The sequence below is a fragment of the Sturnus vulgaris genome, chromosome 18, assembly GCF_052056855.1.
Source record: "Sturnus vulgaris isolate bStuVul1 chromosome 18, bStuVul1.hap1, whole genome shotgun sequence".
NCBI lineage: Eukaryota > Metazoa > Chordata > Aves > Passeriformes > Sturnidae > Sturnus > Sturnus vulgaris.
Window position 1 is genome coordinate 1,451,268 of NC_142260.1, and position 25,060 is coordinate 1,476,327.

Here is a 25,060-nt window from a genome sequence, read left to right on the forward strand (position 1 = left end):
TCCCAGGGCTATCTTATCTGTGTGCCTGTGGTTGTAAGACCCATTTTGTGCCCAGGCTTCTGATCTGAACGTTATCTTTTGCAAATGAACATCACGAGTATCGTGTTTATGTTTTGCCAGTTTGCCTACCAGCTATCTGCCAACAACAAAAGTTCCAGGGGAGCGCGGCAAGTCCATGCCCAGCGCAGCCTTTTGTTTTTGCAGATGTTTGGGCTTAGAGGAGTGCTGTGGAGCCCGGGCAATGCTAGAGCCTTGTTTGCACTTGTCTGCTGCTATTCTCTGCTCATTGTCTGAACCTGCACGCATTGTTCTCCCGACAGGTGATAACTACCCTGTGCAGTTCATTCCATCTACAATGGCAGCTGCTGCTGCTTCTGGACTCAGCCCTTTACAGCTCCAGGTATGTGCCAGAACAACAACAACAAAAAAAAAATTAAAAAAAAAAATGTGGGATGGAAGCCAACATTTTAGGGGAAAACTGCTAACCAGCTGTATGCTAAATAATAGCCTGAATGTTAAATAATTTTTGAGCACAGCCCAGGAGGATTAACACCTTATGTACTTACAGCAACGTGCAGCCAACCTTGATACTGTGAGTGAAAGACATTGTTCTGTGTGTTTAATATTGGCAGGTAATGGTATTTTTTTTTATTATTTATATGAACAGTTGATGGGAGATAAGTTCAAAGATCTTCTTGTACTTTATTTTTGTGTGGTTGCTCCTCTGTAGCTGCAATGCACTGCCTATAATTGGAGCAGTCAGTATATCCAAACAAAAGTACGTTATTGGGATTTTTTTTCCTTTTTTTCTTTTTTTTTTTTTTTTTTTTTTTACTGTGTGGTGCTGACATTACCTAAATACAGAAGCTAAAAGAGTTTGCAATTTATTGTAATCTCCACCTTTCTGTGCATTAAGCTGGTCAGAAGCCAAGCGTGGTTAGGAGACTTGGTCTGGCCATTTATTTATTTTTGGCACATATAGAATGAAATGTTGTGAAAGAAAGATTTATGTGCAATATTATTAGCTAGCTTCTTGTGGCAAGAAGTTTTTAATTTCAGAAGAAAAGACACAACAATGTCATAAATAATGAAGAAACAGTCAAAAGCTTTCAGAGTTAAAATGTGTGGAAAGAAAGTGACAGTGAACATGAGAGGAAAGGCCATTAAAGATGCATGTAACTATTTGCAAGTAAACCTTTGAAACCCCTATTTGAGTTAGGTTAGAGTCAGGTTCAGAAGCAAAGTAGGAATAAATTGTGCCCAGAGTAGTAAACTATTGCCATGATAATATCTGAATATCTACTTTGCTCCCCCTTTTGTTATTTTCCAGAGGAGCCAAAGCAAATTAAAAATCCTTTCCTCTTTACCCTGTGATGATATTCTTGCCAAATTAACTTAGGATAGGCAAAAATGGGACCAGAACTTGTTCACTGACCACTGTTCACTGGTGATCCAGAGCTGACAAGACTCCTTGATTTAGGTCTGATCTAACCTAGAATCAACATTTGGAAAGAGAACGCCCTGACTCTGCAGGCAAAAATCTCAGAAAAATAATTTTGGGTCATAATAATGTGATGTTAAGACTGTACCTGGGACAGGATTGAAACCAAAGGGTGGTTTCTCAAAAGGAAAAATAGCAGGCATGTTTTGAAAGTCGGTATTTGATTACTTATTGAAGCAAAAGTCTCACCAGCTTTAGTTGGGAAAATACTGCAGAAATCAGCTTTGTGAACAGACTATTTTTGCTACCTTTGAAATGCACTGAAACAAATAGTGAGCCTAGCCAAGACTGCAAGGCAGGAAAGGATGAAAACTGTTCAACTGTCAAAGAAATGGGATCTAAACCACAGACATTTCTGCTTCTTTTCTTTAACATCCTCCATTTGTAACTTGACCCACATATTTGCACATCAGACTTGATCTGAACCTACAGCAATAATGCATTTTCATTAATTTGCAGAAATGATAGACTGAGTTGTTAAACATGACGAGAACAATTAGAAAGAAAACAACCAGCAAAGATGTGTGCTAGTAAATTCTGAAACATTCAGGCTTGGGGCCCTGAATTTCCATTTAGAAATGCTGCTGTAAAAGACTTTTTTGTTTGCTTGTTTGTTTCCCCTCCTTTCAATTTTATTTGAATTTCATCTCTGTGGGATTTCAAAACATTTAATGTTTCATGGTTATAGGAGCTTGAATAACAGAGCACTTAACCTTCGGTTGATACCTGCTCATCAGATTGTTAAAGTGCCTGAACTAAATTTTATTTACTCCTACTGTTAATTTTCTCTTTGTGTCAATTCTCTGTGTTCCCTAGATGTGCACTTATTTGGGTGTGTTTGTTGGAGAGAATTTGTTGTTATACCTGATGTGTCATGAAGAATGTTAGGGGTGTAGCATTTCAGCTCATTTTTCCATCTTTGCTTCCCTTCCCCCTTTTTCTCTGTTCTGTTTCCTTTCTTCCATGCACCCCACCCACTTATTTATTTACATGAATGCTGTGACCATGGTATCTGAGTATTTCCCAAGTGCTTAAAAATACTGATCACAAAATTAATCTCTGTTCCTTTCAGCTAGTGGGAGAAATAGCTAATTTATTTGCAAGTTTGGTTTTGTTTCTACATGTGAGTGTGTGTATAATATCCATGTTTGGATATTATTTCCCTGGGGAGGGAAAGCTATGTCAAGTAAAAGAGTTTTGCAGTAGCTCTAACGTTTCAACTTTACCAGGGCATTATTATTAATTCCAAAATTATTTTCTATAGTCTGTATCCTGCTAAGGAAATTCTGACAGTTTCAATCTTGTAATCTCCCCCCTTTTTTTTTTTTACTTATGTTTTCTTTTATTTGGATGATCATGCTCCAGGTAGGAGGTAGCAGCAAATTTCTCATCTTCCTGTGTGTTAGGGCAACTTCTATGCAAGCTCTGAATGTAATAGCACAGAGAACTCTTCTTTACCAGGTGCATCATGTAATGATAGCAATTATTTCACAGAGGATGTTTCTCCAATGGGCAATTGCTAATTAATGATTTGCCTGTCATATTCAAGCTATTAGCACATTGTTATCAAAATGTACTTTCTCTGAATTCTGTTTCTGTGTTCACCAGTGGATTATTTATCTCCATGAGTTCAAAAAACTTTACTGAAATAATAGACAACAGTTTCTCCAGTAACTAGTTTGATTTTCATATATTGTGCATTTAAAAAAAAAAAAAAAAGAAAGAAAGAAAAAATTCTCCTTTAGCAACAGACCAGTTTGACCCATCTTCTCTTTAGATTTTTGATCACATTGATCAGCCCATGGTAAATACCATTAATATTCACTTGTAGCTTTCAGTATCCTGAAATGAAATAGTAACTACCACACTTTTATGCCAGTCCAGGTTCCTGAACTGGTGGCTTGCTCTGCTTTGGGTTGATACTAGACAGTTTTTTTTTGATGTGTGTACTGATCTCATGAAGGTGTCATTGATGATGATGTTGACAAAAAGACTTAAAACTCTGTGTTCCATACTTCCCACTGACATCTCAGCCCCATCTCACCAGTTTCCTCAACAAATCAGCCAGAAATTTAAATAATATGCATGGTAGGACCAAGCCTTGTTAGGACTCCTGGCCTGAGAGGGAATCTAGATGACGAGGGAACAGTTCTCTAGGTATAGTCTGATCAGAAAAAACAAGCTATTTCTCTTCACCCCTCCAGCCCCAAACAACTGTGAGTGAAGAGTTTGCAGATTTATTACCAAGCACACCTGTGGCATAGAGGTGTGTGAAACAATTCTGATACCACTGTGTAACAAAAGCTTCTTGCTTTAATTAATCAATATGAACTATAAAACCTGTCGATAATTTTCCTTTTGCTCCTTTTCACCTACACCTTCTCTGGAGATTCCCCCCTTTCCTATTTCCCTGAACTTTTTCCCAGTTGTCAAATGGCTGGGCTGATATTAACTGGTCCTAGAGATGTGTGGCCAGCACTCCTGCTAAATGAGTGGACTCGGTCACTAAATGGGTTTTCCCAGCTCTCATAGCAGTAACCTAGTTACTGGGAATTCACAGTGGTGGCAGAGGTGGCACCTGTATGTCCTTACTTTCAAGCAAGGAGTGTCACTATGTGCCCTTTAGTGTTTAAAAAAAAACCCCCTGCCTTTATTCTTTGCATATTTCTACAAAGCTGTCTAGGAGATAAATAAGGAAATGTCGCAACTCCCTCAACCACGACTGATAAACTGTTGATAGAAATGGAAGCATTACAATGATGCTAGCTGGAGTTATTCCTAAACAAAGTGAGCTCTAGGAAAAAAAAAGCAAAACAAAAAAGCTTTAGTTCATAACTCTTTCCCCAAACTATTTGTGTAATTTGTCCTTCAGAATTTATCGCTTATACCACTAATGAACCTTGGCGAATCTTAACTATAGTTGCAGCTGTGTTCTTGAAACCTGAAGTTTTTATAATACAGTTTAAAAAAAGAGAGAGAAATTTAGCTAAACACATATTTGCCTATTTCTTTTCTGGCCTCCCATCTTATCCTGCTCCTCCATACTCTCTTCTAGTTGCAGACAAAGTAAATGACCTTTTTTTTATACTGCTGGGTGCAGATCCAGTGTACTGCTGAAGCATTGCATAGCCTGCCTCAGGGGCACAATATTAGTAGAGGGAAGGCCAAAGAATGCTATTTTTAGTTGAACAGTTCAGCAGATGGAGACATGAATACTCATATATCTGAAGGTTGAGGGGTTTGAACCATTAATTTTGATAATGTATTTAACCCTGGGAACAATCAGAAACTGTAACTCCAAGGTTACAATGCTTTTGACCTTTCGAGAACAGAGGGCACTTGGTACAGTAAACAATATATTACATTTCTACTTATTCCAATTCTCTCACACGTATAAATTTCAGGGCATAGTTGACATTTGCTTTCCTCAGCTATTTTAGTGCTGGTCCTCAAAGTAAGTCCAGAAGAATGTGCAGGAAAGAGGCCAATGTAATGCGACAGCCATGTAAATATGGCCTTTAAATAGCTGAGTTGTTAAACGTGGCCCTTTATGAAGAAATATCATTCTCAGGAACCAGAATCTGGGTGACTTATTATTTCAATGAAGAAGTTGTTTCAGTGGATGGCTGCTCTTCCAGAGCCTCCTCTGTATCTTGTAACCTTCACACGATTTTTCAGCGGGGCTAATGTGATCTGAGCTCACACTGGAGGTGATTTGGTCCCACTCTGGTACCACATCATGCAAAGTGATGTACCTGCCTTATGTCTTATTAAATGATGCATGCTCCTCTTCAACAAATATAGCAGTTAAATATCACGCAGCTTAAGTATTTCTAATTAAAATATCTCCATGTGTCAGCATATTGGTAATGTATTATTTTAATCCATTTATTTTGTTTATGAAACAGTGACATATGTTTAGATTGTGAAATATATGAGCCTTAAAAATCACTTTATTGAAGAAAATTAATTTCTACAATGCTGTCTCAGTAATGTGTTCACTCACCCAGTCAGTCACTGGCAGGGCTGCCAGTCTTAATGTTGGTTAGACACAGTTTAACAGTTTTATCTGACACAACACTCTCGGATGTAGGCAATAATAATTTTTTCAAATGCAAAAACCTGTGGGTTTTTCCATTTTCTTTCTTCCTTCCTTCCTTCCTTTTTTTTTTTTTTTCCCTCCCTTTTTTTTTTTTAACACAGCAAAGAATCGGGGAATTGGGTAAATGTGAGAGATATTTGGTGAGACCAATAAAAATTAAAAACAGCTAGTTACCTTTTCAAAGTTAGACACTGTAATTTGTTTGTCAGCGGGTAGATGTTTGGGTCAGCACTGTGAGTGAGTGACTGTCAGCGGGAATTCCTACAAGACAAGTAATTTCCCTCAATGTATTACTGACAGATTGCTCACTTCTTCGAATCACTAGAGAAAACAAACTTAATATTGTTACAGGCAGAGTTTCTGTCTTCATTAGCCTTATAGAATGATTTTATCTAGCATTCAAAGACTACTGAGCTCTAGGTGGACATATTTTAACAGAATGTTCCTTATTATGATACAGTGAATAGTGGTCTAAATTAAGGGGATGGTGTGTGCAAATTTCAGCATATGGAAGTAGTAAATTACATATTTTGGTCCTTTTCTTATGTAGAAATTTAGGTTGTAGCAGAGAAAGGAGAGAGGTCGAAAGAAGATTTTATTAAGGCTCTGAGAGACCAAGCACGCCCTTTAATGGAAATAAAATTAAAAATATGCCAACCTTGCAATACTCAGGAAAATTTAATTAAAATCAATGAAATAGTTATACTTGTGCCTTTCCCTACTTGAGTGTTTATGTCTCTGTATGTAATATCTGTGTTATCAAGTTGAATTATATCAGTGGTAGTATCAATGAAAATGATGTCATGGAGTCAGTATTTTACCATATGACCTCCTTTCTTTGCAGAATTTCTTAGTACTCCATCTTCTCCTTCTCCTTTTCATCTTCAGCCCTGAATTATCTGGCAAAGGGATTTTCATCAGGAAAGGACAGCCCATCAAAATCGAGACTTTTTGCAGTAAAATATCACTTATGATGATTTTTTTTCCCTAGGAGGATTTTCCTGCATTCCCACAGGGAAAAAGGAATCTCCCTCTTCTCTTCTAGTTGGCAAAAATGGACAGACAAACTAGCAGAGCCATTAGCTAGAGCAATCAGCCTGGTACAGCAGCACTGCAGCTGCAAGAGCCTTTTCTCACCCATTTCATGCCCTGCACCTCCAACAACTGCTTTGAACAGCCTCTCTTTGTTACACTCCTTCTTGGAATGGTGTCACATTAGTTAATAAAAAATTGATAGCAGTGCTTAAGAAAGAGACTGTTCCTATAGTCTGTAGCAGTTCTAGGCAAACCCAGGTCCATTCCTGGGCTGGTGTTTCCTCCCACTGCAGGAAGGACAGTGGCCATCAGCCTGGCCACCAGCCTGGCCACCAACCTGGCCACCAGCCTGGCCACCAGCCTGGCACAGCTCTCTTTTCTGTTCCCTTCACATGCTCAAGTCCTTCTCCACCTTGGGAGGGCTCCTCTCCTGCTCTCCTCTCCCGGGAGAGAAGACTTTTCAATCTGGCAGCTAGGGATCAGGCTCCTGGCAGGATTCCCACCTTTTGCACCCTTGGATGTCACCAGCTGCCTTCCAGGCCCATGTGCTGTTCCAGGGAGAATTTACCATTGAAATCCTAAGTGGCACAGACACCAACTCGCTCATCAGGAGCCTTGTATGTTTAAAAGGATACTGTGCTTATAGCCTGGATGGCAGGAGGTTTGCTGCATCTCTTCAGTCTATATCAAGGCAGAAGCTGGAGCCCAAGTGACTGGGAGAGGCTGAGCCCCCAGCATCAACAAGATGTTCTTGCTGCCTTAACCACTGGCTGCCCCTCGCTGAAAGCCCAGGCTCTATTTTAAAATCATTGTGCTTTGCAAAGCTGCCTCCCTGGGGTATGTATTCACTCAGAAGCCAGCAAGAAGCAAATAAGTTACTGCTGCATTTACTGACAGAGCACCAGAGGCACCAGTACTACAGAGTGCCATCAGGGGATCAGCACGTTTTTTTTTAAAGCTCTTTTAAAACTGTGGCATCCCTTTGGGGAATAGGCTGGCTGTGAGGCATACTCTGAGCTGGCAGTTGGATTCCTTCAAGCTTTCTAGAAATGTATATGGTGTGTGCCTTACAGGAATTAGCTGCAAGTGGATATGTTTCTGGAATTTTATTATACTTCTGATAACCATAGAGCAAGCTGCTTAATTCGGCTACAAATTGCAAACATGAAGGATTTTTTTCCCTGTGATGGTGTTAACATGTTTGGTTGTTTAGGAACTAAGCAGGAACCAGATTAAAGACAAAAATGTCTTTTAAGTTAGGTCTATGCACAAAGGAAAATAATACATGCCAGTATTATCATTCCATCCTGACTAATTGCTAGAGAAAAAGAAAATAACTCACCTTTCATCTGAACTAAAAGTTCTAAGAACAAGGGTGGTTTAGATTAGAGCTTCTAGGTGTAAACTAACCCACACGTGTGTGCTCAAAGGAAGCAGAAAAATTCTCTTAAAGATGCCTGGACTGGAAAGATATCATCACCTGCTTCATTTCTGAGGGTCTATGATTAGAAGAGCATATGCCCTCCCACTGACCCAGTTCAAAAAAAGAGGGAAGTTCATAGAAGATGAGATAAAACCCCTCAAACCAGTGTGCAGATAATGCTATCACCCAGATTATGGTGAAATAGGAACGGTATGGCCTTCAGCACCCTGCTTGTCTAAAATATGTTTGGTCTGGGATGTTTTTAGAATCCATATGATGGAGGAACTAGAAAAGTGTCCTGACTAGAAAGTATTGGATTCGTCTGTCTATTCCCAAGGCTCAGCAGGAAGGCTGCATATGGCTGGAGGCACACCAGAAGGTTTGCATGTCAGCCCTGAGAAAGAGACAGGAGGGAGGAGCATCTTCAGGCAAACAAGAAGAAAACACATCGTGCTGAAATTTCAGCATTAGGGAATTATTTGAGACATAAAAGGATCTCTCACAAAATCCAGCGAAGTGAACGTAATAGGGCACGTATTTTGGTGTTGGGCACGAATTATAGCAAAGCATGAAAACAAATGGAAAAGTATTTCAGGTGTAGGAATGGTGAGAGCGTGCTGTCAGGTCCACTGGCATTTTTGGAAGTGAAGTGAGAAATCAAAGAGGCAAAGTCCTTTCAATGCAGTTGAGTCATTTGTGCTAAGCTCCAGACACAGACGGAGTCAGCACATTTAACCAGTTTACAGTGATATTTAACAACACTGCTGTGAACTGTCCAGGGTAATTCATCCAGCACAGCTCCTCTCTTCTGCTGCTGCCTTCAACACCTGGGGGAGGGTTGTTCAGGCCTCACAACCTATTTAAGCCAGTCCCAGCACTGCTGCTGAAGTATCATCACACCCACTGCAGTTCAGACAGCACAGCAGTCTTACACCAAATTCACATTTACTGGTGTAAAATACATCACCTTCCAATGAATTTATAATAGTAAGTTCCCAGTTACCTGGTTTTGAGGTGCAAATGTGATTTTTTTTTTTCTTAGATGTAATTTTTATAAGCCCATTTGAATATGTTTTGCATAATTTTGTGTGCACTTCCTGTAAGGAAATTATTTAATTTTCCTTGAAGGTGCATGAAAGTTCAAAATATGTGGTAAAAGATCAGGGAGCGATCTGCTAAGCAACCTGTAAAGCACAATTATTTCTAATGCTTTAAAATACCTGTAAGCCGGGCTTGTTTTCTGCTTCACAAAGAAAACATTTCACTGTTTTCTGCATTTAAATATACATTTTAACTATGTTGACTTATCAGGTAACGCAGCAGGCTGAACAGGGACAAACCATTTTTAATGGTATGTTAATTGAATGGGATGCTAGAGATGCACCTGAGTGACTTTTTTTCCCCAGATGTGCCCCAGCTGACTGATAAAGCTTCTCCTGATCAGTAGAGCCAGTATATATTTATTATATCCCCGTCTTCTGTCCATTTTTCCTAGTGAAAATTGTAGAATGGCTGCGAGCTACCACATGAACTGTCTCTCCTATAAAAGTAAGAAAACATTGCAGTTTCAAATCCCAAGCAGCACTTTCAAATATTCAGCTTTAAATGTAGAGTTGCCTCGGCATCTCCTCACAAGATGGGGATTCAGATGTGGGAATTGAGAGAGGCAGTTTAAATGGGATTCTTCCTTTTTCCTGGCTTGCACCCGTTTATTGCAGTGATGGTGTCTCATTATTCTGTCATGGGAGCATGCAGGAATTTAATTGTAGAGCTTTTACCTCTCAGTGTGCTTAGCAGTGGTGAGTGAGTGTTCAGTTTCCTTGTTTTGTGTCTGTACAGCTCTGCAAAGGAAATAGTGCCAGACAATTTCTCCATCTGGATGGTCAGAGAGGGCATGAACCCACCAACCTATGCCAGATTTTATGAGATCTATCTGGAGAAGGTTTATTGCCCCTTTTTTTTTTTTTTTTCCCCATGTCTTGATTTCCTTTCTCCTTGCCTATGCCTCAGTTTTCCTGTGTGCCACCAAGGTGACAGACCTAGAATGTGCACAGCAGAAGCAGCAATTGCACAAGCATCTCCTGCAGGATTAGGAGAATAATGATGTTTTTAGACCCCTTCAGCTAAGATTGTCTGCATTACTGGCAGTCGTAGCAGTGACATGGACATGTGCTCACTAGGAAACTCATTCACCAACTCATTTCACACAGCTCAACAAGCAGTTACTCATAATTGCTTGTAATCCTGCTGACATGAGACTGAATGAAACTCCTGACTTTTCTCACAAAGCCCATCTATCTACGTGTTAACGTTTTTTGAAAGAAATATCAGAAATTCTGAAATGCAAAATTTGATCAGCTTTGATAGCTATCATCCCTTCAGCAAACTTACTGTAATTAATTGCTCTTCAATCATATAATTTTTCTCCCCTTATCATGGGAGTCCTCCTTCTTTTTACTGTAGCTTTAGTGCAGAAGACATTTCTATAGGTAAAGTGTGTGAAACTATCTGAATTTGTGAGGTAGCTGCTTTTCATATAGACCTCTCACATTTATTGTTAAAAATACCTCATATTAGCAGCAAGGAATAAAACCCAGATTTTTAAGGAAGAGCTTCTGAAAAAATACCAGAAAACACTTTAAATTCTTTTTATGAATAATATGACTTACAGTGTCACCAGAGAAGATAGCATAAAGTGAATGAAAAAAACCTGTGCTCTGATGCAACCTTCTGGTTATATTTTCATATTTTTCTGATAGATCTGGCTATATTTTACTTGAAGTAAGTACTGCTTATTCACTTTCTCTGGATATAAGAGGAGTTTAAAGCACCAGAGCTTTTGTTTGCAGGTATGTTCTGGAGCTATGCTGCCTGCTCCTTGCTTGCTTTCCTAGGTGAGCTCGTTATTCTGCCACCTTTAGTGCCATCCTCAATTTTTATAAGGAAGAATTTATGTTACAAAAATGCCAATAGCAAATTCTAATAGTAGCAAACATAGAAAAATCACATAGAGATTTATCTTCAACGTTTCGCATTATTTCTTGAAAAACATAATCTGCTGGAAACTTGAAATGACTTTTTAAAGCAAATGCAGTTGTTCTTTGCTGTGACTGGCTTTCTACCAAAGGTATCTAAGCTGGATATCTCACAGTTATTTTGGAAAATAATAAAAAATGTTGAAGATTTTTTGCAAATTTTCAAGACGTGTAGTACAATATATAATCTGGGAGAACAACACAGATAATGCTATTGTGTTCTTTCCTTTGCATGGTAAATAACAGGAGAATTGGGATCAAAAAGTAGCACATCAATCCTCTGGCAGCATTAAATGATGGAATGCAAATCTTTGTGCTTAAGAGAAAGGCTTTACTGATGTTTCTTCTATCCTCCTGAAGAGGAAATGGCTATAGATAGTCGAAGTATTTTTTCTTAGTATTTACAATATTTTATTAGAACACTGTTTATTTTAATGCCTGCATTCATGTTTACTAGGAATAACTGCTGGTTGTATTTAGATGCACCCAGCCCAGGTGCTGAGGCACTGCAGCAGCAGTGGAGGAGCACAGGGAAGAGGGTGACTTGTTCAGGTGCACAGAGGGTGGGAGTGTTTAAATGAAAGGTGTGAGGGCTCATTCCTCCTCCCTGGGTCCGGGAGCTCAGCCCATGCCGAGGTGGGACAGGACAGCATTCACTGCCTCCTGTGTGCCCAGGGAAAGGCTGAGCTGCGAGGTTGCACTGTGAGACAACAAGATTCCTGGTTTAACAGCCTCTCATTAGGTCCTCCTCTAGAGAAAAAATACAGCAGAGGGAAAAAAAAATAAAAAAAAGAGGCTCTCTCAGTTTGGGCTTTGATCTTGCTTTCATAAACAACTCAGAGAATTTGCATGGGAGCAGGCAACTATTCCATTATTGTAGCGAAAATACAAGAGAATAGACACACAAAGTGGAAGAGATGAGAACAGTTAGCACTCCTTTATTCCTTGTCACAACTTAATCTAGATCAACTAAAATGTTTGCTGTTTTTGTCATGCCTCGAGATAAAATGTCAATGTTTACATACTCCTTTCTTTTAGACAAAAGATGCTTATTGTTTTCGAGGCCCTGAGTTACTATCTATAGGAAATTATAAATATGTAGGAGATGCTTAAGTCTGTCTCATTTTTAAGTTGTTTTTGGCTGTTTTTTTTTTAATTCTTTTTTATAAAGAGAAGTTGCTATGACCATAAGTGCTTTGTTTTACGTGCTTCTCTGCTTTTCCTTATTTTTTTTTCCCTTTTCTTGCACCACAAAGAATTGAACCAGAGTGAAGTTAGGAAGATGAGAAGCTAATGTGTCATGGGCTGTTGCCCCACTAGGGGGAAAATCGCCAAGCATATGCTGTGTATAAAGTGTCGCTTTTTTTTAAATTTTTTTTTTTTTTTAATCATCACATTGCCTGATATCTACCTACTTGATATAGAGTTTTTTAGGGGTGCACACAGAGCTGTACAACTGCAGAATTTTGCCCCCAGCCTCCCTCACTGCCCTGCTGGGCGCGTCCGGCAGGTTGTGCGCCAGCAGCTGGAACAGATGTTGGGGCCATACTGGAATGGAGCAGCAAGGCCTGGATATTCCTCCTGACATCTGGATGCTGCTGGGCTGGGAAGCCTTGCCGGGGCTGGGAGGCTGGAGGAGCCCTGTGGCAGCAAACACAGGGTCCTGGCTGCGCTCGGAGCGATTAGTGCGCTGGAGCAGCAATAATGCTGAGTTATCGCTTGGCTGCCTTCTTCTAAGGAATCTCGGGACAAAGGGAGAGTCAAGGAGGAGCATTTACGGTAAAGTCATGTTCAGAAAGACAAGACTAATTGCCATGTGTTAAAAAGCTCGCTTTTGACTGATAGTAAAATTATCATGAATACTTTAGGAAACTTTTTTTTTTTTTTTTTTTTCTTTTTTTAACAGAGCGGCAAGCAAATAGCTTGTACAAAAGCCTCCCTTTTTAATTTAAAATCACTAAGATGAAAAAACGACAATCTCAGCTGCTTTCCAATTTCATGCTCTAGTCAAATGGTAGGGAACAGACAACAAAATGTGACTGAATACATGAAATTGTAGGTAAACTAATGTGCATGCCTACTAGAGACAAAAATGTGAACTTCTAATAGCTGCAGGGAAGAATATTAGGTATGGAAGCTGTCTGACTTATGCATCAACTCTTTATAGTTTCACTTTATCAAGTCGAAAATTCTGCTGTATGTGCTGCTACAGCCTAAATTGTCTGCTGCTGCACTTTCCTTTATGATGTGTGTTATTTAAACACAATAGACATATTATATTGCATGGAAATAGGTGTTTAATGTTCAGTGATTACTGGCTCTCGGATAATATAGCATTTAGCATGGTTTCCCCCCTCCCTGCTCCCAGTAAATTTTTTATTATTAAGACCAGTGTGTTTAAACAAGGGTCTTCCCAAACAGAATATATCTTTTTGGAGAACATAAAGCAATATTTGAAGAAGATCAGTTTGTTGCTCTCATTTAACCTCCAGTATTCTGAAGGGGTTATATTTAATTAACACTGGCGAAAGGCCTGACCTAAGAGGCAACCAAAAGTGATTGAACTGCATTTTCAGATTCAGGCTGTAATCTGTTGGGAAAGGAATAATAATAATAATAATAAAAAAAAATTAGAAAGCACCATTTACTGAAATTCTTTCTAACTAAGCTGTATTTCAATGGGCCATTTAATGCTCAGATGGACAAAGGTATTACTTCAGTCATTGAATTGTATCAAACCCTTTCTCAGAGGCACAGTTTAAAAACTCTACAGGAAAAGTGGCTTAGCATCATATTCTCAGAAGACCAACACTCAGTCTGTTTGGAAAGGGGAAAAAAAAAATAAAAAGAGTGAAATGAGGTGTGACACGGCCTCCAAGTCAGTGAGGATTTTTGCCTCTCCCTCCAGTCAGTGGCTTAGCAAGGGAATTGTTCTTCAGAAAGTAAGAGCTCCATATTGACACAGAAGTTTGCCTTCAGTTCTCTATAAATGTTTTTAAATTTGTTTTTGTTTTGTCTTGTTTATTTGTGTGCTTTGGTAGCTGCTACTGTGTTCCCCCTGTCAGCTTTTGGCCAACCTTTTGTTCTTTTTTGACAAGGCAGAAATTTCGTTTTCTCTGTAGGGGACTGGGGATCAGTACCTATACTTTACAGGGTTAGAGTTTTGAATCAGTGACACTGGAGAAAATGGAAAGTCTGATTTAGATATCACACTCTGACACTGTGAGATGAGTAGTCACTTTCTTTCAATAGACATAATGTTACATATATTTGATGGTGATATTAAAAAAGCTAATGTACTGTCTGAACTTTATTTGTGTAAAAATTTCAGGATATATTTTTGAATTTTTTTTTTCAGAAAGTGAACTTTTCTTTCACTATTTTCATGCTGTCTTATGAAAAATTCCCAGAAGCCACATAGGTTGATGAGGTGACATTTTATCTTGAAAACTTGTCAGGGTGCTGTAAAACTAATAAACCATCAGCTTTACTTCCTAAGGGGAAACCAACACAATATTACAGAGACAACTGCCAGGTGCCAAATTCTCTGCATTGTCTCGGCCACTTGCAGTGATTGATAATTTATTGGAGCTCTAAGCATTATTTCTTGACTTTGTCCACAGCTTACAGTAAATAGGTTGTGAACGGGCAGTTGCTGAGAGATTGTATTTAAATGTCATAATTCAGGGGAATGAAAGCCATTTGATTTGTGAGGGGCAGGATCTCAGAGGTGATGCCTGCCTGGGAGTTCCTGCATTCAGGCAGCAAAGCAGGGAGAGCTGCTCTGATGGCCATTTCCAATTCATTGTGCCAGAGCAGGACGAGGTCAAAAGAACAAGAAATACAGTTTGCAAACGAAACAGAAGTGATCCTAAGAGCACCTTAATGCACGTGTGCCTGAAGGCAAGTCAGTTCTGTATTGCACTGGTGCATGTGTTTAAATCTGTAACATTTCTCCAAATTTACATGACTGTGACTGAGAGAGACTTTGGGCTTGGGTGTCTGTGCTGTCAGGCCATGGTAAGAACAAGGTGGGGAAAGGAAGAAGTGACTAAAGCTCTAAACATGGATCTTGCTGCAGGTGTCGTCTCATTCCACATTCTTTCCTTGTGTTTTTGGGTGGTTTCTTTGGGTTTGGCTGGGTTGTTTTGTATTTTTTGGTTTTTTTTTTTTATGAGGATTTTTATTGTTGTTTTTCAGTTTGTTTTGGGGTTTTGGTTAGTCAGTTAATTAGTTTTTCCCCCAGAACATCAGCAAGACCCTTGGGGATGAAAAGTATTATCTGTAATCCCTTTGTTTTAGAAAAGGCATTGCTAACAACTTTTAACAAAAACCTAGTAAAATTCAGTTTACATTTCCCCTCACACTATAAATTTAAGTAGATATTTTATAGCTGACAATACCTATTCAGGCTCCCCCCCATATTATGATGAATGAACCCAAACTTAAAATAATAGTGCAGGAACCACAGCATGCAGGAATAGGTCGTGGACAAAAAGATCTGTCATTTCTTCAGAACACATGCCAATGTGGTTTGTCAGTCCATTCACATTTTGAGCAGGATCTCCTGTTTGTGCTGCAGGGCTCCTCTGTGAAGTGAGGCAAATTTTCTTCTCCAAAAGATGAAGCAAGAAATGTAAAATTATGAAGAATAGATATGTTTTGGCTAATTGTTTTCCTCAGAAGAAGTTCTGGGCCTTTGTCACTGACTTATTATACAGATGTTTTTAACATCTGTCCAGCAGACTGTGGACTTTATTAACAGACAAGAGACCCACCAGATTTAGAGCCTGCTGGGTGCGTCTTCATCTTCACAGCTGTGGATTAACTCAGACTTTCCAGAAGAGGACAACCATATGGGATAATTGGTGTCACTGGGTAGGCTAAAAAAAAATATGAAGAAACAAATGCCGTCCAAACACAATCCACTGTTTTTACAGCCACAATTACTAGTCTGTTTAAGAAATAAGAAAGGCAGCATTACACCAAAAAAAGAAAATCTATTCATATCTGTGTGGGAACCTAATCAGGCTCTTGTTTCCAATGACGATGGCTGCACAGTGGCACCAGGTCTGACACAAGAATGCTCCTTTTGTGCGCCGATAATGTGGAAGCGATAAAATTTCCTATACGAGACATATGTGTTTACATCACGAGATGTGTTATTTGACAAAACGCTTTGTTCTCGGCAGATTTTCCACCCCGAGTTTCATGCTGGGTTGTTTTGCTGGAAAGCTTTGATTAGCTGGAATTAGTTGCTGAAGTAAAATAGACACTTTTGTTTTATGAGTCCTCTCGCTGAGCTGTAAATTATAGTAAAACATATAAGGAGTGACAGAAAGAAGTGCTGATTTGAACCTCTGACCCATGATCGGCATAAAAACATAAGATAACTCTTTCAAAGGACTACTGAGAGCCATAAATATTCCATGGTCCACTTAAAGTTAGGCCCTTTTAACAAAATAAAGCTGTTATTTTGCAGTACTACAACAATACGTGCTGCAGTATCTGAAATGTGGAGAGATTCTTTTATTTTCGGTTTGGGCTGGCCATTAGCCACAGCAGGGCAGCAGAAGAGATGAGAGTGTTTTTTTTAATTTTTTTTTTTTCTTCTTTTTCTGAGCCAGTACAAAGAATTTGTGGTCACTGAAAGGAGTTGTGGCCGGCAGACACTCAGTGGTGAAATTAGGTAACTGTTACTTTGCTGCTTGAGAGTGAAGCAATACAGGCATGTGTCTGTCCTAAGCAGACAGGAACTGAGGGGAATTTAAAATAAAAAATTTCCTTTGACGTGATATACAATAACAACTGACAGACACTGAAATTACGGTGTTAAAAAAAAATAAAAAAAAAAGAACAACAACAAACTAGCCAAAAGCTCTGAAGTGAATGACTGGTAAATTCATTATTTAGGTAAGAAAGAATGTTTTTCGATGCACAAATGAATGTAAAGGGAAAACTGAATGCCTCCAACTTCACCTGAGACTACAACATGTATTATTTGTATTTTCACAAGTACAGTTAGTTTGTTTGCACATATTGGGTTTTAATAAATCGGAGAGCACATTAGTCAGCAAGCACAGAAATAATCACGGCAACAATCTTTGTTATTATGACATTAGTTATGATAATTCATTAGCTGCCTGTTTGTGCTGCACCTCGCTGCCTTTTTGCAGAGGTATTTGGTGCATCAGGGGAAGATGCAGAGAATATTCACACCCTAATGCTGAGCAGGCTCTGCAGGAGAGTGATCTGTGGGTGTTTAAAATCAGAATCTTATGTCCACTATGGATATGTGAGACAGGAGAGGACAGGGAAAGAAAAAAAAAAAAAAATGCTGCTGTTACAGGCAAACTGTGCACAGCTTTATGACACTTGGATTCTGTAAGGAAACAGAAGTATGCTCAAAAATGATTACTTTTTATTTATCATGCTTCTCAATTAGACACTTTTTTTCCATATTCTTTTATTCCAATTTAATGTAGCTGTGCTTGATCAACGCCCTTTCAGATATACCCCTATAGAGCCAAATCAGTCTGAGTTATTCAGCATAAAATTCTGAGTTAAGATGATGCATACTTGTTGGTTCTTAAATACTAAGCTATTTATTATCTGTGTGGTGGCACACGTGAAAATTAGTCTGGCCCACAGTCCTAAAAGGTCTGTAAAACTCACCTTATTTTGCTTTGTTAGCTTTTTTCTTAGAAAAAACTGAGGAAATGCTTCCAAGACATCTAAATTTCATCACCATAAATTTATAAAATACACTTAACAGGAACAAAAGGCAACACACACTTTTGGCATGAAAGATTCAGTCTTGAAGGGATCTTGGTTTTTTCCAGCAAAAGCTTTGATTTTTCCAAGTTTTAGATTTTTCATTTCAACTAAGTGTTGCTTTCATGTGCGTGTACAATCCCTTTTCACTTTTCTGTTCACCCTTTCCTCCTCTCCCTCCACCTCCTTTTGTGTGGAGAGCTCTGCTAGGACACAGAAGGTGTTTTTTTGGTGATGGCATCTGGCTCCTTGGCAGGCTCCACAGGCTGCCTTCGAGTTGCCCCTGGGTTTGTCACATGGTTAAGCTGCTGATGGGTCACTTAGGCTGTCTTGTGATTCTGGATGTTGTTTTCTGTTAGGCCACCTTTTATTCTGAGCATCTACATAGGAAGATTTTAAAAAAAAAAAAAAAAAAAAGAGAAAAGCGACCCTTATGGGTGGTGAGGATTTTTTTCTTATTTTATATATCTATATTTATTTATATACTTGTATATTTATATATATTTATATATATTAATTCTATATTTATTATATATTTATATTTACATTTATATTTACATTTATATTTACATTTATATTTACATTTATATTTGCACACACATAAGCCTATAAACCCATTTCTTACCTTGGTGCTGTAGCAGAGCACTTAGCTGCAGTGTTAGTCACAACATATTTGGTGCAAAAGACAAGTCAATACAAAAAAATGATATTTATAAATGAAAATGGGAAGGAATGAGCACAATTCACATTATTTAGAAGGAGTTCTTGCACTAGATTGAGATGTGTCTGAAATTTTGGAGTAGGATATTCATGTTTCTACATTGCTTTTTGAAAAGGTTGTCTCTCCTGAAGTGCTGAGGGTTATACCAGTGACTGGGCTCTGGTCAGAATTTAAACTTTATTTCCATAGTTATTATCTGTGACACCCACAGCATGGGTGTGAGCACTAATCCGCTCTTCCTCCAAACAAAAGAAAAACTTTTTCAAACTGAAACTCTCTTTCTTTTAATCTGTTTGACATTAAATTTTTTTTCATCCACTGCATCAATAATTAAAAACAGCAGTCCCACTGAAGGTGTGATTTTTAAAATTTTTTTTTGTTGCTTGCAGTAGCTTCCTTTCAGAATTGTGTGCTGGAAATAGTAGAGATGTTGCTGCTTTTGGTGAACTTGTAAAAACCCTTTGTCATCAGATAGTTCTAAATATTATTATTGCATGTTATGTACTCAGAAGGAAAATGCTGGTATTATAGCTTTGCAACACTACTTACTAAATATACTATGGAAAAAATAACTGCATTACCTCTTGTAGTGCAGGATTTCAACAGCACTTGCAGTCACTCCTTAGAGTTTTTCATCTTTAGAAACCAAATTACTCATTGTCTAAATAGCTGAACTTTCATCTCTATAAATAAGATATTTCAGCTTTGCACAATTCATTTAAAATGCTGACAAATAAGGATTCTCACTTGATTCTCAGTAGCTTTATTGTTCAGTTTCATTTACTCTAGCAAATGTATTTGTTGAAGATGTAACATAGGGCTTCCATTTTTAGTAATGAGAGACTTCAGAATTAATCAGGGTTCATAAAATTTAGCATTTTTCCCGAGAAAAGAAAATAAAAGGGTGAAAGTTTCTTGAACAGATCTCTTCTTTCTACTTCAAGCAAGCCACCTTCTACTGAAATTCTTTGTGGTGCATTTTCCAAGTGCACCCATTGCAATTTATGGTGCTGGGCCAGCCCTGGTCACCCACACTTTGATTATCTGCTGCACTGACTCTTGCAGCCACTCTTTTCCTTATCTCCACTTTTCACACACGGCTTTCCTACGGTTTCTTCAGAATTCTGCTGCAAAAATAACATCTGAATTCTCTCCCCACAGCTGTGGCCAGTGCTGCCTCACAACAGAGCCAGCAGAAATGTCCCTCTGTATATGAGTGCACCTGGTCCCTCCAGTTCCTCCCTGGGACTCTACCCCTAAAGAATCTCCCTCTCACTCTTTATTGAAGTAAATTTAAAAAAAACCCAATTTTCCCCTAGGGCCTGTCCTTGACAAGGCCCTGGCAGAAGGGTTGTGGTGTGGATGTGGCACTTTGGGGACATGGTTTAGTGGGTGAACATGGCAGGGCAAGGCTCATGGCTGGACTTGGTGATGTCAGAGGTTGTTTCAGATTTACTGATTCTATGATTTTATGGCCCACTCTGCTTCCTCACCATGTGCCACTTCTGTAACATTTAATTCTCAGAATTCTTCACTCTTATTTATTCTTTTAGACACAGATGATGCAGCCTAAGAAATAAGTGTGAATATTCCTGCTGCAAAAAAAAAAAAAAGGGAGAACATCTGGTGCATAGAAAGCTTTGCTCTGTTCTGATTTGCCATGCTCAGTGTCCTTCAGCAGAGAATGTGTCCAGGAATATCACAGACCTGTGTGCAACAGAAAAGTCAGGTGGAAAGGGGCTTGAGCCAATGAAAGAGTTTTGATTATTGAAAGCTAGCTGAAAAAAATAGAAGAAAAAAATATTGAAACTTTTGAGAGCAATGTGTGAGCCTAAGGCCTTCTGGCAAGGCATGAATGAATGCTGGCAGTGAAGGCAATTATGCTTCTGTGTTATGAAATTATCTCACAATGGCATTTTGAAACTTTGATGGCATTAGAGAAGGTTTTGCCATTTGGATCAGTCAAGATGGTCTATTATTAGTTCATAGTTTTTAGATAAATTCTACATCATGGAAGATACTTTTTGTAAGGAAAGTGAAATCAAAATAATTAATCAGATTCTGTAGGGAATTTCTGTACCAGAAAAAAAAAACATCACCATCACAACAGGATTATTATATTTTTTTTTTTGTTATTCAAGTCTTCTTGACTTGTTATAGCTCTAAGCTCTAACAAAGGCTTAGTATGAACTCTGCCATTTCCAGGTAAAAAAATCAGTGTGTGCTTGTGCTGTTCTGTACACATGCTGAGTACAGCACTCCCCTACTCGTTTGCATTTTTTTTCTTTAAGTAGATGAGCATCATTCAGACTCATAGTGACCTCCAACTTTTATAAATCCCCCTCGGATTTTTAGTTGATTACAGCTGGAATAGAGTTTTAGTAACAAGTGCTTAAGTCTGTGAGCCTGTAAGGTCATAGGTGCTTAAATGTGAGATTTGATTTGTCATTGCCCTGAGACTTGTGGCATTTCAAAATCCCACCCTTGGGTGTCAAATCTGACGTTAGAAGAAGCCTGGTTCTGCAAACTGCATCCTTGTTTATATACCTTGAGTAAGCTGGGCTTGAAAAACTGAACTATTTCAGGAGCACTGAGGAATTCAATATCAGCATTAGTTTTATTTAAATGCTGGGAACTGGATTGTAAGAATCTAACTTTGTGACCTCTGAGAAAAGAATAAGAACCAGGCTATATATTTTTAAGGCTTCTTAAAACAATCATGAATAGTTGATGGTTTTGAATATCAAATTTGTAATCAAGAGCCTCCTGAGTCAGTGGTTAGCATTAAAAAATGCTCTTCTCTTTATGTGTTGGGCACAGATCAAAAATATGTTTCACTGTTTAAGATATTTTAATTTTTTTACTTGTGAAATAGTTTGGAGGCAAGAATTTCAGTTGAAAAAATTCCATTGAAACTTTTGCTTTTGAGCTTTAAAAGCCAACAGTCAACATTCATTCAATGTTTGGGTTTTATTCCTCTCCTCAGTCTTGCAAAGAAAAGCTTCACAATCTGACCATCTCAATGTGAGGTCCTAAATTGCCATTTTAAGCCACAGCAGTGGTATTTGCAAAAATATCCTTTTTTTTTTTTTTTTTCTCTGCAATGGTGGCAAGCACATATTTTTCCACACTGGCTAGCTCCCCATGCAAACTGGTATTTAAAACTTATTCAGCTTTCCAGTCCACACAGCAATGTTGCTAGTGCTGGTGTGAATTCTTGCAGTATTTGTACTTGCTTGTAGAACAGCTTTGCTTTAAGCAAAGCAGAAAGCCAATTACTGTTACTTATTTATACATTTGCTTTTAGGTTTTAAAATAAATTTCTAGAAATGCCAGGCTAAAGCCAGTAGTAAGACCTCAGAATAACCCAGTCATGATTTATATATACATACTGATATAGAAATGACAAAATTTCTTTTCTTCTGTCTTCCCTTAGAAACATTTCTCCTTGACAGGACTTGCAGTGCAGCCAATAAAGCCCTCAACACCCTGGGAGGGGAGTGGTGAAAAAATTCTAATTTTATTCTAGTTTTCCTGTTTGCACTTCCAAAATCAAGCAGTTTCCTAGACAGTCACTAGAACAGCCCACTTTTTTTAATGTTAATCCTCAACATGCTGTGGGTGTTTGTGTTGCTGCTCCTGGGGGGACTCAGGTGAGCAGCAGGTCCTGCTCTCACTGGTGTCTTGTGTCTCTATCTGTGCATTGATCTTGAAATATCCCTTCAAGGCATTTTCAAGGGGAAGTGAGAGCTCTGCCTCTTGCCAGGCAACTCTATTGTGAATTTGAATAAATAAATTCTTACACCAAGTTTGGTGGTTTTTTAAAAAATTATTTATTTATCTATCTATTTATTTTATCTTTTTGTGTGTGTGTGTGTTTGTTTATTTTTTTTTTAATTTTTTTCTTTATTTATTTTGGGTGGGTGTTTTTTTATTGTTGTTGTTTTTGGCCTGTGATGGTAACAGGTAAGACATCCTCCTCTCTTTATCTTCACCCATGAGATTTTTTCCATCTTATTTTCTCCCCCATGCTGCTGAAGTGGGGGAGGAAGAGAGTGCTGGCAGCCAGCCTAGGTCAACCCACCACACTGTTTTAGTTGCCACAATTGACAATCAAGTTTTATCTTCTATGGAAAAAAATGGAATACTGTAGAAAGAATAACTTACACCCCACATTCTTGTGCTCTGATGGCTTACCTGAGAAGAAAATGATTTTGAACTCTGCTTGATAAATCTGAGTTTATTTTTACACAGAATTCCTTTCACACTCTTGACAGTGCAGCACACAGTACTGTACATACAAAAGTTTTAGTCTTCTTTTAGTAAAGTATAAGTAATCTTCAGATAGTTGAAGAAGAAGTTAAATTGCTTAAAAATATATATTTATAGGCAATCCACAGAATGCTGAGAAAGCCTTTATAATTGTTGGATTTTGTCTTTAAATTGCATTCAAGTTTATTGTGCTATCTCTTTCATAGTGCAGTGCCTGATTATTCCTGAGCTGAGAATGTGCAGGGTTTCAAAAGTTTCTGAAATGTGCTTTTGACTCCTGTTTAAGCAGATCATCCTATTAAGCAAGCAAAGGTTGACCCCAAGAATATTCTAAAAGGGATAATATCACATTAGTAGGGGGAAAAAAACACCTACTGATGTATGAAAGGCTTCTTTTTCATTCTCCAGGACATCACCAATAGCTGGGATATTTTTTTTTTCTATTTTCAATCTTTTCCCCTCTAACATAGGAAAAAAAATAATGCCTGGTACCTTAGCCAAAATATTTAAATACCATTAATTTCAAAACACTGATCTGTGCTCCTTTTGCAGCTCCTGTGTGGTGCTGGAAAGGGGTGGAAAAAAGGAAACCAACAATGGTTTTCATTTGTCACCCTGAGCTGTGACTCTGCCCCTCCCTCCCTCATTCTCTGAGTCTCTGAACTTAGAGCATTGTGAAACTTTCATTGCTGTGCAGGCTTGTTATATTAGAAAAATTGTTCCAAAGAAAGCAACAATTATGACATAAGCACATCTGGCTCTAGCAAATTATTCTTTATTAAGCTTTCATTTAATTACATGTGCTGAAAGGTCTGCTTTTGATTACTGTAATTTTTTTTATTTGTCCATCTGAATGATAGTAATGTTGGAAATTACATACAAACCACCTGGCTTTTTTTCTCACTAATAAGGCAAAGTTTATGTAGATCTATGTTAGAAGAGGGATTAGGATCTTCCTTGTTCCTGGCAGAAGAATTATTCATGACTCTAATTCAAGGTGAGGCTTTAAGTTTGCTCACTGGAAACAAATTGGACCAAACTGGCTTTGTTCAGTAAACACCTTTTATTGGTTGGGATTGTTTATTTTAATATAAAAGTCTATGTTTCAGTTAAACTTTTTGAAAAGTTCCACTAGAATTTTTTTTTGTACTTTCATTACTACTTACAGGAATTTTTAAGGCCTAGATTCATTATTAGAAGATATATCACTGTACAGAGAGATGGAGACATACCTTTTGGCTATTTTAACTTTTCCTTTTTGGAGGAAACTATTCTTGTGGCAGCTCCCACTAAAGTTTCTGGAATTAGTGATTAATTTCTTGCTAAGAACAGAAAGACCTGGATTATTATTGCTTCTGACAGGGGCTTATACCTCCTTTTCATAAATAGCCTTATAATTTTACCAATTTTGTTTTTAATATTCAGGCACAGCGTAATTTTTTGCTCAACACCAAGACCATCATTAGCAAGAAGGAAAAAAAGAAATCAAGAAAAATCAGCAAAAGTCAAATTGGTGTTTGGGAGTTTTCCAGACTTTGTTTTTTCTCTTTTTGCAAATAGCAGAAAGGGAAGCCACAAACAAGAGCTGAAAAAAAAAAAAACCACCAGCGGGAGAAAAAAAAAAAAAAAAAGTATATTTACAGCTCGTTTCTTTAGGAATATTGCAGGAATATATGTATATCTTCTTGTCTTCCAGCAACTGTATGCAGCTCAGCTGGCAAGCATGCAAGTTTCTCCTGGAGCCAAAATGCCATCTACTCCACAGCCACCAAATACAACAGGGGCACTTTCACCCACTGGGATGAAAAATGAGAAGAGAGGGACCAGCCCGGTAACTCAAGTGAAGGTATTTTTCAGTAAAGAAAAAAAAAAACCAAAAACCTGATATTTGAGAAGGACAGCAAAAACAAATGATCTCTATAATTGCTTTACAGCTGGAAGGTGAAGCACAGTCCAGTTCTTTAATATTGAAGTGAAAAGTTCCATTTTAGTGCTGTGTTATCAGGGTAGGGAAGGGAAGAGAAAGCACTTGTTTCCAAAAATACCAGGCCTCCCTCTCCCTACCAGAGGCAGCACAACAGATTCATCAGTAAAATGTGATATTTCCAAGATTTCAGTTTGTAATCTGCTAACACGCAGATATGGCATCCATTTCATGAATTGTCTCACATTGAACTCTTGAATATCTCCAAATGTG

General features: G+C 38.2%; 1 protein-coding gene across 11 annotated transcripts in view; it reads left to right on the top strand.

The window, feature by feature from the left end:
* The window catches only part of SOX6 (SRY-box transcription factor 6), a 372,885-nt gene that overhangs the window by 280,985 nt on the left and 66,840 nt on the right, over positions 1 to 25,060 (top strand). For 9 of the 11 annotated variants that reach the window (XM_088175661.1, XM_088175662.1, XM_088175667.1 and 6 more), the window contains 2 exons: positions 321 to 400; positions 24,560 to 24,709. In XM_088175661.1, the coding sequence (XP_088031787.1) occupies positions 321 to 400; positions 24,560 to 24,709 (230 nt within the window). The remainder of the gene's footprint in view (positions 1 to 320; positions 401 to 24,559; positions 24,710 to 25,060) is intronic. The other 2 variants (XM_088175665.1, XM_088175666.1) reach the window with 1 other exon arrangement.